The 14,699-nt window shown below is 33.0% G+C and overlaps 1 protein-coding gene across 5 annotated transcripts in view; it reads left to right on the top strand.

Moving 5' to 3' along the window:
* Positions 1–14,699, top strand: part of ADGRB3 (adhesion G protein-coupled receptor B3) — a 682,811-nt gene that overhangs the window by 374,775 nt on the left and 293,337 nt on the right. For all 5 annotated transcript variants that reach the window (XM_074333154.2, XM_074333153.2, XM_074333155.2 and 2 more), the window contains one exon: positions 9,675–9,777. In XM_074333154.2, the coding sequence (XP_074189255.1) occupies positions 9,675–9,777 (103 nt within the window). The remainder of the gene's footprint in view (positions 1–9,674; positions 9,778–14,699) is intronic.

Raw genomic sequence — 14,699 nt, 5'->3', positions numbered from 1 at the left:
CAGAGGGTCCTCAGGGGAAGGTGAGACCATCTACACACATAGGCCCTACTCTTATCAAGGAACTAACAACCACTCAAGGTCTGGTGAGCACTTAAACTGGTGAGGATTTTTAACTGTAACGACCTTTTAGTAGGACAATTTGACAATATTAAGAGGCTTTAAAAGTGCATTGTTATTAATACAGCAATGCCACCTCTAAGATTTTATATTATGTAGATCACCTCTAAGAAAAAAAAGAAAATGTGTATCCAAACATATACTCAAGCCAAAGAGTTCAAGAAAGAGTTGTAGCCAATCCATTTTCTGATTCATTTAATAAAGTCAGGTTCCAGATTCAGAGGAAAATCACAATATTTTTGAGTATGGGAGCAATGTGTAGTTTTTTCTGGTAGGACATATAAAAGAGGTAGTCCTGTTTTAAAAACGAAACAACACAAAACTAAAAACAAGCAAAACAAAAAAACCTTAAATGGAACTATTAACATTCAAAATATTGCAAAAGATCTAATTAAAATTATATTCAAATTCCACTATAATATTAAAACACCAGGAAAAATACAGCTGAACAGAAAACAACATTCTATAAGCCGGTTATTATTTGAAAATTATCTTTTAGAAAGGAACAAATTTCAGTGATGCAAAATCATATGTATTCGCTGTCAAGTACACCAACTTAATGAAGATAAATCATGCTGAATTTTCTTCATATTTAGGAAATGGGACTCATTTGAGTTTCCATTATTATATGAATTAAAAGCAATTGGGAAAAGCAGTTGAACTAAATAATACTGGAAATAATAGAAAAACAAAGTCATAATCACTTTAATACCAATACAGCCTGAAGGCAATCAACCTGAAGTAGTGAGTTCTGGCAAGAGCACCAGTTCTTTACTTTCAGGAACTAAACTTTGAACCTTGCTTCTTCATTCTGAGTTTGCAATGAAATACTGTAGTTTTCTGATGTTCTGGATCTTTTTATAAAGTCCTGTTATGGGAAAATTAAAATCATCCCTGGGGATAACAAATTTGCATGACTAATACTTATAATATCACACAATCAGTACAGTATTTACAAAAGTCTGAGTTTAATTTGGCCATACCTTTTAAAAGCGAATTTAAATCCCTGATTACTTAGCTTCTTTGTGATTCTAAGTTCTTACATCCTTTGCATATCTAACTTGAAATTCTATTCAATTTTCAAATCTCTGTTAGCCAACCCTACTTTTTAGCAGCCATTAGCTGGTTTTAGTTTTAAAACAAATCTATTTAGCTTAATAATTCTGATGAAGTCCCCAGTTTCTAAAACATATATGAAGTCATCTATTTTATTATGGTTTTATTTAAATTGGGAGATTGTTTAAAACAATTATGAAAACATTCCATTTAGAATGCACTATTCTCCCATAAGAAAAGATGAAGTAGTGCCATTTGCAACATGGATGGATCTTGAGATTATTATGCTAAGCGAAACATGTCAGACAGAAAAAGTCGAGAACCATGTGATTTCACTGATATGTGGAATATAACACTGAAAACACCAAAAGAACAAGACAAACAAATGAAGAAACAAAAACTCATAGACACAGATAATAGTTTAGTGGTTACCAAAGGATAAGGGGAGTGGCGGGTGGTAGCTGAGGGTAAAGGGAATCCAATATATGGTGATAGAAAGAGAACTGACTCTGGGTGATAAACACACAATGTGATATATTGACGATGTATTACAGAATTGTACACCTGAAACCTATGTAACTTTACTGAAAATTTTCACCCCAACAAACTTTAATTGAAAGAAAAAAAGAAGGTACATGAGAAATAATTCTAAAAGTGGAAAGAGGCTACAGTAATTTTAATAATTTTCATTAAACAATTAACATCTTTTTACTGTACTTTGCATGGCTACTCTTTATTTGCACAATTAGTTCCATAATCCCCTCCACTGACGTTTCTTCTGTGAGGCAGCATCGTATTTTTTTAATATGGTAAAAAACACAACATGAAATATACCCTCTTAACTATTTTTAAGTGTACAGAATAGTACTGTTCACTATGTGCACGTTATTGTGCAACACATCCCTAGAGTATTTTCATTTTGTGAAATTGAAACTGTATTTATTGAACAACAATTTACCTTTTACCTCCTCCCCCAGCCCCTGGACACTACTATTATACTTTCTGTTTCTAAAAAATGGACTACTTTAGATACTTCATATAAGAGAAATCATACAGTAGTTGCCTTTTTGTGACTGGATATTTCAAACATATTAGCATAATGCCCTCAAAGCTCACCCGTGTTGTAGTATATAACAGAGTTTCCATCTTTTTAAGGCTGGATAAATTTCCATTGTCTATATATACAACATTTTCTTTATCAGTTCATCTGGCAATGGGCATTTAGGATGTGTACTCCTCTTGGCTATCATGAGTAGTGCTGCAGTGAACATAGGTGTGCAAATCTTTTTGAGATCCTGTTTTCAATACTTTGGTTCTATACTCAAAAGTGGGATTTCTGGATCACATGGTAATTCTATTGTTGATCTTTTGAAGAATCTCCATACTGTTTTTCATAGCAGCTGCACCATTTTACAGCCCACCAACAGTGCACAAGAGTTCCAACTTCTCTACAACCTTGCCAACACTTGTTACTTTCCTTTTTTTCTTTTTTTATGGAGGGTGCAGCTCACAATGGCCCATGCAGGAATCGAACTGGCAACCTTGGTGTTATTAGCACCACACTCTAACCCACTAAGCTAACTGGCCACCCCTATTTTCTATTTTTTTAATAATGGTATGAATTGATATTTCATTGTGGTTTTGAAATGAATTCTCCTGAGGATAAGTTGTGTTTAGTATCTTTTCAAACAGTTTCTGGCCATTTGTAGATCATCTTTGGAGGGATGTCTAGTTAAGAGTTTTGACCACTTTTAGAATCTATTGTTTGTTTTTTGTTGTTGTTGTTGAGGTTTAGACTTCCTTATATCCTCTTGATATTAACCTTTTTTAGACAAACAGCTTATAAATAGTCTTTCTTATTTGGTAGATTGCCTTTTCACTCTGTTGTTTCCTTTACTGTATAGTTTTGTTTTTCTTTTATCTTTTTTTTTGTTTAATATTTGATATGGTACCACTTCTACATTTTAGCTTTTGTTGCCTTTACTTTGATGTCACATCAAAGAAATAATTTGCAAAGTTTTTTCCTTATTTTTCTTCTAGGAATTTTATAGTTTCAGGTTTTATGTTTAGATCTTTAATCCATTTGAGTTAATTTTGGTATACGGTCTAACAGAAAGGTCCAACTTTATTAATTTACATACAGATATCAAATTTTTCCAGCACCATTTATTGAAGACATTATCCCTTCCCCATTTTACAGCCTTGGTATTCTTGTTAAAGATAAGTTGACCATAAAAGTGAGGATATATTTCTGGGCTCTCTATTGTATTTATACTAGTACTGTATTATTTTGACTTTCTATAGCTTTGTAATGTTTTGAAATCAGAAAGTGTGTGGCCGCCAGATTTTACTATGGTTTTTTGAGATGTTATAGGAATATTAGGATTTTCTTTTCTCTTTTTTTTTCAAAAAATGTCATTAGGATTTTCATAGGGATTCCATTGATTTATAGATCACTTTGGGTAATATGGACATTTTATCAATATGATTAAGTCTTTCGATTAATGAACATGGCATGTCTTCCCATTTATTTGTAACTTCTTTGATTTATTTCTGCAATATTTTTTGGTTTTCAGTTTACAAGTCTTTTGCTTTCTTGATTAAGTTCCTTCCTAACTTTTATTGTGTTTGATGCTATTGTAAATGAGATTTTTCTTTTTTAATTTCCTTTTTGGATTATTCATTGATAGTGTATAAAATTGCAACTGATTTTTGTGTGTTGATGTTGTATACTGTAATTTTGCCAAATTTATTAGTACTAACAGGTTTTTGTGAAATCTTTAGGGTTTTCTACATAGAAGATCATTTCATCTGTAAACAGGGAAAATTTTGTTTCTTCCTTTCCAATTTGGTTGCTCTTTATTTCTCTTTCTTGCCTATTACCTTATTCCTGATCTTGCAGTGAACACTTTCATTTTTTCACCATTGTGTACATTGTTAACTGTGGATTTTTCATGTATGGCCTTTATTATGTTGAGGTGCATTATGTCTATACCTAATTTGTTGTAAGTTTCTTTTTTTTACCATAAAGAATGTTGATTTTTTTTAAATGCTTTTTCTCCATCAATTGAGATGGCCATGTGGTTCTTCATTCTGTTAATGTGGTGTACTACACTGACTGATTTTCATATGTTGAACAATCCTTGCATCCCAGAGATAAACTCCACTTAATCATGGTGTATGATCCTTTTAACATGTTGTTGAATTTGGTGTGCTAGTATTTTCTTTAAAGTGTTTACATCAATATCCATTAAGGATATAGGCCTGTAGTTTTCATTTCTGATGACATCTTTGATATTGGCATCAGGGTAATGCTGTTTGAAATTGTTCCCTCCCCTTCAGTGTTTTGGAAGAGTTTGAGAAGAAATTTTTTTTTATATGTTTCATGGAATTCTTCAGTGAATCTGTTTGGTCATGGGCTTTTTGTTGTTTTTGGAGGAAGGTTTTTGATTACCGATTCAATCTTACTAGTTATAGGTCTGTTTAGACTTTTTTTCTTTTCTTCATGAATCTGTATTGGTAGATTGTAAGTTTATAGGATTTTATCCATTTCTCTTAAGTCATTCAGTTTGTTGGCATATAATTGTTCATAATAATCCCTTATCATACTTTTTATTTCTGGGGCATCAGTTGTAATGTCTCCTCTTCATTTCTGATTATTGTTATTTGAGCTAGCTCTCTTTTCCTATTAGAAAGCCCAGCTAAGAGCTTGTCAAATTTGTAGATCGTCTTTACTGTTTTTGTATTCTCTATTTCATTTATTTGTGTTCTAATATTCATTATTTCTTTCCTTCTGCTAACTTTGGGATTTATTTATTTATTTATTTATTTATTTATTTATTTATTTTCCTAGTTCCTTTAGGTGTTAATTTAGGTTGTTGATTTGAGATTTTTTTTTTTTTTTTTAATGGAGGCTTTAGTTCTATGTATTTCTGTTTTACTACGGTTATTGCTACATCTCATATGTTTCGGTATGTTATGTTTTTATTTTCATTTGTCTGAAGATATTTTCTAATTTCCCTTGTAATCTGTTTTTGACCCATTGATTGTTCAAGAGCCATATATTTGTGAATTTTCCATTTTTCTTTTGATTTCTAATTTCATTCCAGTGTGGTCAGAAAAGAAACTTGGTGTGATTTCAATTAACTTAAATTTATTAAGATTTTTATGTGGCCTCACCTGTGATCTATCCTGTAGAATATTCTGTGTGCATTTGAGAAGAATGTATATTCTGCTTTTGTTGGATGGAGTGTTATGTATATGACTGCTGTGTCCAATGTGATAATGTTTTTCAAGTTCTCTGTTTCTTCTACTATCAAGTTAATCTATCTATTACTAAAACATGAGATATTGTCTTGATAGTCTACTATTATTGTGCCATTACCAATTTCTCCCTTAAGTTCTGTCATTGTTTGCTTCATATATTTGGGTGCTCTGCTGTGAGGTATTTATATGTTTTTAATTGTTACATCTGCCTGGTGAATTGACTCTTTTATAATTATTAATGATCTAATTTGTTTCTTATTACAGTTTTTGACTTAATGTCTATTTTGTGTGCTATAAGTATGGCCATCCCTGTTCTCTTTTGGTTACCATTTGCATGGAATATTGTTTTTCATCTTTTATTTTCAGTCTATGTATGTCCTTATACCTAATGTGGGTCTCTTGTAAATAGCTGTATTGTATTTTCTAATCACATTTTACTCTCTTTGAGATAGGGTTCATGTACCCTAAGCACCTTAAGCTTTTGTAAAAATTGTAAAGAATAACTTAGGTCTCCTTTTAGTGACTAACTCTACACATTTTTAAATGTTTTAGATACCAAGTAGGACAAATCTCAAGGACAGGAAAGACCTTTATTACTTTAGTCATGAAATCTATTTGGCTGTAAGATCTGCTTTACTAGCAGTGAATGCAAATGTGGACCCAGCCAGGAAGCATTAGTAGATCACAAAGCCTAACATGGCATATAAGGAGCCAGATAGTCACTTAAGCAAATAGGACTAAATTGATGGAATAAATTAAAGGTAATTTTGTAGACTGTACACTTTTTAAAAGGGAATTTGTATAATGTAAATTTGTTTATTTTTCCTTCATTAAGCATTTTATTACAATGATATTAGAATTATATTTAAACCAACTTAGTCAAAAGTTTCATTTTTTAAAGCACATGCTTATTTAATAAGACATTCAAATATGTGTTAGCACTAAAATGTGCCAAGTGTAATACAGACGAAGATATATAAATACCAGATATAGATCGTGCCTTCATTGAATTTATAATCTTGTGGAAGTAGTCATACATAGCATTAATGGATGTTGTAGCAGAGATAGGTACATGTTAGTAACACAAGGTTGGGGAGTACACATACACATGTGATAAAAACGACTATCTGCATAAATGTGTTGGCTTGCATCCCTTCCCAATTGTATTCTAAATAAGCTAGCCCTAAAACACATACACAGACACACAAAGTGAAAGCCACAAAGTAGACTCCATCCTTGAGGGACCATCCTCATCAGGCTAGTTGATGAACCTGACACAAAGTAACATACTGTATAGCAGGCTGCTTATCGTAGCTACTTTACGTTCCACAGCCCAGTTTCTCAGGGCCAAAATCCATACATGTCTATACACACAAAGAGAACTTCATAAATATATTAACCAGATTATAAATTTATCTTTGGAATACCCACATCTGTATTTTTGGTAAATTACCAATTTATGCAACTTTTAAAATAATACAAAATATTGGTATACTATCAAATTTACTAATTAAAATTAATAGTTAAGTTAAATTAGCATTGGGTTTATTTATAGCTGAGAAATGGGATTATAAACAAAACCAGAATAAAAGGACAGGTTGAATTTGGGTGATGTATAAATATTTTTGTTTCAGGTAACAAAACCAGAACTGAAACACATTCAGGCTAATCTGAAAAAAAAAAAAAAGGAAAAGGGAAGGAAGGAAGGAAGGAAGGAAGGAAGGAAGGAAGGAAGGAAGGAAGGAAGGAAGGAAAAAGAAAGCGAGAGAGAGAGAGAGAGAGACAGAGAGAGAGAGAGAAGAAAGAAAAAGAAAGAAAAAGAAAGAAAGGAAGGAAGGAAGGAAGGAAGGAAGGAAGGAAGGAAGGAAGAAAGAAAGAAAGGTGCATCTGTGGCTCAGCACTCTATCTGTGGCTCAGGAGTGTTCTCTGGGAGAAACTTCCACATTTTTTTTGGTGGTGAAAGAAAGGCAAACATTCTCCCCAACTCCAAGCCACATACACCTTGTCATTCTCTGGGAATCCTGTCATGTCTGCTAATATAATTAATTGCCCAGTATTACCTTGCAGCTTTGTTAATTCCGTCATTCTCATTTGCCCCTCTGATCACTTTTACTGACAGAGAAGCAGAGAAGAACAAGTTTGCAAAAGGAGCTTGGCATTTAGAGCTTTCTTTCATATCTTTCTCAATATACCTTTCATTCAATTTACCCATTTAGTGTTAAATGAAATCAATGACAGTTAACCAGCTCTCTCTGTTTGCAATTGTCTTCCCCATGAAAAATGTAAAAAACAACTTATACTTTGTTGTTTTTTTACAATTTACTGTTAGGCTACATACCATGAAGCTTTCCGAGTGTTTAAGAATTTGTTGACATTACTAAATACACAAGAGATGGTTTAAAAATGTTACCCCACTTATGTGTTTACAGTTCCTTCACTACTAAACATAGTAAATTCCTCCAACTATGGCTTACTATTCCTTTTTGATGAAATCTTGTGGCAAAAACCATCCCATTAGAAAAAAACATTTTTATAAAGAATATGAAGCTCAGCATTGTTCCATGATATCATAATTATATGACTTTGATGGTACTGCCATTTTAGAAAACAATATGGCAGCAACTTATAAAATTAAACATGCTTTTACCATATGATCAAGCAGTTTCACTACTAGGTATTTACCCAAGACAAATAAAAATACATATCCATGCAGAAAGTATGTACGCCAATTATACATAATAGCCAAATATTAATGGCTACAATTTGTGAACATTAAAAATCAAAAGCAACCCAATGTTTGCTTACTTAATTGATGAATAGACCACAAATGGTGGTATATCCATATCATGGACTATTACTCAGCTATAAAAAGACACAAAGTGGATAAATATCAAAAACATTATGCTAAGTGAATTAAGTCAAAAACAAAGTCTGTGTAATTTATGATTCTATTTAAATAAAATTACAGAAAAGGCATAATTATAGTGACAACATGTCCATGGTTGCCTGGACTCATGGGAGTGTGCGGGGGGTCTAGTGTAAAAGAGCTCAAGAAAACTGTTTAGGGTGAAGGATCAGTGGTCTGTCTTGATTTGTAGACAATGTCAGACATGGTAGAATACAATTACCAAAAGCATTAAATGGCCCACTTAAAATTGTTGAACTTTATTATCTATAAATAATGCCTTAAACAACAAAAAGGAGGAAAAAGATTAAATGACTTTATCTTTGATACCTGTAATGAATTCTCCAAGGTAGTACATGCTCTATGGAAGAGCAGGTGGTTTATTTTGAATCAAAAAGGGGTGATGGACACACACACACACACACACACATACACACACATACATGCACACACATATGTATGTATGTATGATATATATTTCTTTAAATAGCTAAAAGTACAATAAAATCTTTAAATCTCTAAATAAATGATGTGCAGCATTTTGTGTATGTTGGATGAAAATCTATATATTCAAGCTACAGTTGGTTCAGTCTTCTATGTTTATATTTATGTATAAATTTTTGAAGCTTGTAAGTGTAATTGTATTTAAAACTTCTTTGTGAGTAAACTGTACTTGGTAAGATATTTTCAAAGGCAAATATATTCCTTACATTGAGCACATTGAGATAAAGAAGTGGCCTATAAATCTCTATTGCTGAAATGAATGATGCTCAATAATTATCAGCAGCATTTATTTATATTTAAACTCCACTTGCTTTCATGCTATACCACATTCTAATCATTCATCTTAATGAATTTTGAGATAGTCTTAAAAATGCCATGACAGCGCTTTGCAAGAAGAATATTTGATCTCCTGGAGAACAAAACTGTTAAGTCCACCTTGAGATCAATGGATTATATTAATTTAAAGATTGCCTGAGGGTTTAAATTCACAATCCATCTCTCTCATCGGCGAATCACATTTCAGTAATCGAAAGCTTGTCAGCGCTATTGCTTTTTCATCTTTCTGGCATCTAAAATGGTAACAGTGAACAATAGCTTCTCCTTTCCCCAGTGCTCTGTTTCCTGATAGAGTTTATCTATAACAAAACAAACAAACAAAAACTGTACTTTTCCAGGAATAGTACTTTAGTGTCACGTTTTAAATCTATTTGCCCTATTTTTTTCTTAAGATACATTTATTTAACATGTCATCCAAACATGTATTGAGCAATAGGAAATCATGTGTCATCAGTTATTTCTCCTTTTAATCATGATTACTCTGTTTCAGAAATTATACTGTCGTTAATTCCAAAATCATCGTGGTCACAATAAGGCCTGAACCCAAAACAACGGATTCGTTCCTGGAGATAGAACTAGCTCATTTGGCTAATGTAAGTGTCCTCCATTTGTCATTGTATTACTTATAGAATATATCTTTCAATGAAGGTTAACAGTCGTTCTTTGACCGATAACACCAGAACCCATTTTCTAGGCTTTTTAGAGTTGCAAATGAATTAATTTGTTATGAAGATACGTGTTATATAGAGACACAATGCCATATTATTCTATGATAAACTCTTATTTTTTTCATGATAAAATTCTCCTCAGTTTACTCCTATAATAATCAATAAATTGTTTATCAGTGTACACATCTGATTGGGCTCTGAACTAGACAGTGAGAGAGATCAAGGTGACTAAGAACCTGTCTCACCATGAGGTGAGGGAGCACTGCCATGTGAATACATAGATTTCAGATGCATGCAGCAACAGCAGTTACAGTACAAAGAGGAGAGATAACTTCAGGGTAGGAGAATGGATGGGTAGCATTTAAACGTTCTACATTGAGGATCAGAAAGGGCTCCTTATAACTTACCTGGGTGCTCCAGTGCTCTAAATCTAAATCTTCCATTCAGAGTGACAAGAGCACTTTCTTAAATCCATACAACTGCAACTGAAGTTTGTTGGATCTTGGTCAGACCTTATGTAGAAACTTAAAATATCTACTTACCCTTTATATATTCACTTTGAATACTTAAATTATTGAGGAATAGAGGCAAGGGAGGTGATTCCTATTAAGGCTTTCTTAATTATACTTTTTATACTTCCGCTATTAAAGTAAGCCAGTCTCATATGTTTCATGTGCATATTTTTTATTCCTTGCAAAATTTCTATGAAGTTGGCTTTTACAGAGAAGCACAAAAGATTGCCATTTTCTAGATTGCCATAGTGAAAGATATAATGGAATTTATAATCACATCCTATGGTCTATAAAACTTACGTATTTTCTTATATTTTATAATTTTTGACTTCCCCTAAAAAAATAAGCGTTGGTTTTATTTAAAAAAAAAAAAAAAAAAGACAATTGTCTTTCCTTTAAACCACTTTTTATTAAGATGTTTCAGCTTCCCAGATTGTTCAATGAAAATCTCAAATCTCTCAGCAATAACTTTTAAACATCCCAATTGATACTTAAGCTGTTAGGTCTTTTCCTACTTTTGCCAAAATGTGACCGTACTGGTTCTATTTAATATGTACCTCCTCATCCTTTAGAATAGCCTTAATCTCATCACTGCACTGAAAACTGGGAGATAATTTTAACATTGCTTTTGAGTATGGAACTTATTCCTTTGTATGTTCAAAATGTGTTATAAAAATATTTACGTACTCATTTGTTTGTTTTCATTGTTTATCATGGTAATGTTTTTCTAGTTATAAGCATTGGTGAAAAATAGTAAGATGCTAATTCCCTAAAATGCTTACCAAAAAAACAACACTGTCAGAATGTATGCCATATTTCTTAAGGAGAAAACACTTCTGTTAATGAACATTTGTAAAACTTCCCCTAATAAAGATTAAATCATTATTTAGAATTTAAGGATCATGTTAATTATATAACTGTTTCTCATAAATTGAAGAAAGAGTAACCTCAAAAATAGTGTTGATGAAACAGTCTCACAATTTCAATTCAATAAAACTATTTAAAATTAATAGATTTAAGCTTCGAGTCCAACTTTTCTGGGAGCATATTTAGATAGGCGATTTACAGAAGAGATAAACCATGTAATAATTGATTTTCCGCATATGGAAAGTAGAATGTACAGTCAATAAATCTTATTAAGCACCAGCTAGATACTGGAATGATGATGCAATTCAGAATATAAGAATGCTGAGATATTGTCCAAGTCACTTAGAATTCATTCTGTCTTTCAATATTTTGAGTGCGTGAGTTGACCAGATACTTAAAATAACACCGTCTCTACTCCAGAAGTCCTGGACTTAAGAGAACGTAGACAAATCTGTTACAAAAGGGGGCTGAGGGAGGAGACGTGGAAGAAGAACAGTTTACGCTGAACAAGATGCTACTAAGTGTTCTCACTTCCATGCTCTCCTCACGTGCAGTGTCCCCCTGCGCCTGTCCTCAGAGGCCACCCCAATGGAACAGGCCCCTCTGGACTGCTCAATCCCTGATTTCTTTCCTCTGTTTTATAATTCCTATCACACTGTTGTGTGTACAATACATACAGTCCTTTTGCTCTCCATTTCTAATGCCTCTTATATTTATATTTACCATCCAAATTAGAATTTGTAAATACCATTGTTCACTGAGGGAAGGAACATATGACTGATGTATTGAGTATCTTAATATTTATTACCAGTCTTATAAAGATACGTTCTATGCGTACATACCGATGCTAGTTTTATTTCCATTGAAGAGATCAAAAGAGCCTATACTGAAACATAAAAATCTTCCCTAAAATGTAAAGAAAAGATATATTTTTAACCTGAAAATTGAAATTGATTAGAACAAGCTGAAATTTCATTGCAACTATAGTTATATAGAGATATATATGATCACTGTTATTGCCTTCAAAATTAAACTATTTTAGATATGACATATTTCTAATATCACGTCTATCTACTTTCAACTATATCAGAAGTATCTGCTGTACTTTTCTGAGCTCAGAAAAGACTAATGACTTGCAAATTATATCTGTTTCATATACAATGTGGGAAAAAAATGAATAATAGGAATTAATAGTTATAATGAGTCTAGGGGAAAGCCTGTTAAATTTTTCTAAATGAAATGTGTTCTTTTAAAAAGCTTTTTAACAAATACCATTTCAAGTGTGTTAAATATATTAAGACCCTTGGGAACTGGTAGGAATAGGTAACAGAACATGGAATTTTGAAATTCCAAATTGTATTTAGCAAAGCCAGTTGCAGTTTCAACCACCTTGTAAGTCATTGAGTCAGATCCTATTCTTAGTTCAGGTTTTTTGGCTTATGGCTTTATTCTTATGGCCTACAGAATCAGGGTTTGTGGTCCTTCGTGCTTAGGCATAGTCATTGCTTGCTCTAAACAAATACCAAATTTGCTTCTCCCATAAAAGAGTGTATATATATAACTTAAGGTTTCTTCAGTGTGATGTTTATGCCTATCTATGTTGTTTGATTCTTGAATACATAAGGAGATTTAGTAACGTTATTGAAAGGAATCATTGAGACCTACAGATGTACAGTTGAATGGACCTAAATGTACACGCATACACATCACATGCATATATACACTTACCCACCATTAGGATGCCTGGGGTCTGACAAGTCTGAGCCTGCTGGGACTTTCTAAGGTAGATAACACCCCTATCTTTACAGATGAGTTAGACAACTAAGTAAATAAAAGCATTTTAGTTATTACATTCCCTACTAACTTTGCAAGCCAGAATGCACATTATTTTTCCAAATAAACAGTATTTATGTAGTTCCATTTCTAGTGACAAGACAGGACTACGAGTATGCTGGCCTACTGTCTCTGCAGTCTAGTCTTGCCTTTCTTTTGATTTCTTCCTCTGAACAATAACTCAAATAATCTAGGTAAAATGATGCGACTGTCTTTCAGGATTGAAAATAATCCACCAGGTTAATCTGTAGTTCTTAAATTGGACATATTCACAAAACAGCTCTTGAGAATTTGGACTTGTAGGTTTGTTTTTTTGTTTCTTTGTTTGTTTTCCATATTCACTTGCATACTAATAGGATCAAGGTAACAAACTAAAGAGTTTTATGTGTATACACTAAAATTAATCATGAGCCATAACCTTTGTAAATAATAGTGGAAAACATAATGGGGGACTGTAATAAATTTGCTTGTTATTATCAGATAAGCATGAGAAACAATGAAAAGAGATTCTGACATTCATCAGTGGGTATTTTCATGAATATTAAAGGCTGGTAACAACCTAAGGAATTAAAAATCACTTGGCAAAGCTTAGAGAAGTCCAGTCTATGCATCTATAATTTCTACAAAAGGGTATTTGTATCCCTTTACTTTTTGAATTACTCTCCTATCCTTGTTTCTGTCCATTTGGAAGAAATTTCTGATGTTTTGCCTGCATAAAGCTCTTGGTAATTTTTATAGGAGAGTCATGAAATGCTAACTAGACAAGCAGATTGATGCCTCTGCCAACTGCTGAAATTGAGATAGAATTGTTCTGAAGCAACAGTTTGTTTGGATTATATCCTAAATTTGAAACTTTAGTAAGCATTCTTCCCAATTACATTTCACATTCAATTTAGTTTTACTCATAATACATAGTAATATTCTTCAAAAAGATGTTAGAATAATTATGCTATTGTTGGAGCAGGGGTCAACAAACCTTTTCAGTTAAGACTCAGAGAGTAAGTATTTTAAGCCTCTGAGCCATAGCGGTCTCTGTCCCATCTATTCACCTATGCAGTTGTAGTGTGAATGCAGCCGTAGACAGTATATAAACAAATGCCTGTTGCTCTGCAATAAAGTTTTATTTACAAAAATAAGTGGCTGGCAAGATTGGGCCCCTGGGCTGTATCATTTGTCAATAATGGCCCCCAAAGATGTCCGCATCCTAATCTCCAGAAACTGTGAATATGTTATGTTACAAATCAAAAGAGATTTTGCAAATGTGACTAAGGGTAAGGACAGTGAGATGGAGAGATTGTCCTGGATTATCTGAGTAGGTCCAATTTAATCACATGAGCCAGTAAAAGTGTATAACCTTCCCCTATGGCTACGGTCAGAGAGATGCAACTTAGAAAGGACTCAACTTCCATTGCTGACTTTGAAGATACAGGAAGAGGGCCACAAGGCAAAGGATATAGGCAACCTCCAAAAGCTTAAAGCAACCCCTGGTTGCCAACCAAGAAGGAAATGTGGACTCAGTCCTACAACTGCAAGTAACTAAATTCTGCTGAAACCTGAATGAGCCTGAACATGAATTTGTCCCCAGCTCCTCCAGAAAGCAGTGCAATTCTTCCAATGTGAATTCTTGAGCAGAGA

Source organism: Rhinolophus sinicus, chromosome 2, assembly GCF_057876585.1.
Source record: "Rhinolophus sinicus isolate RSI-liver-muscle chromosome 2, RSI-T2T, whole genome shotgun sequence".
Taxonomy (NCBI): domain Eukaryota; kingdom Metazoa; phylum Chordata; class Mammalia; order Chiroptera; family Rhinolophidae; genus Rhinolophus; species Rhinolophus sinicus.
The sequence above is the reverse complement of the archived record's forward strand: the minus strand, read 5'-3'. Positions and strand labels throughout refer to the sequence as shown.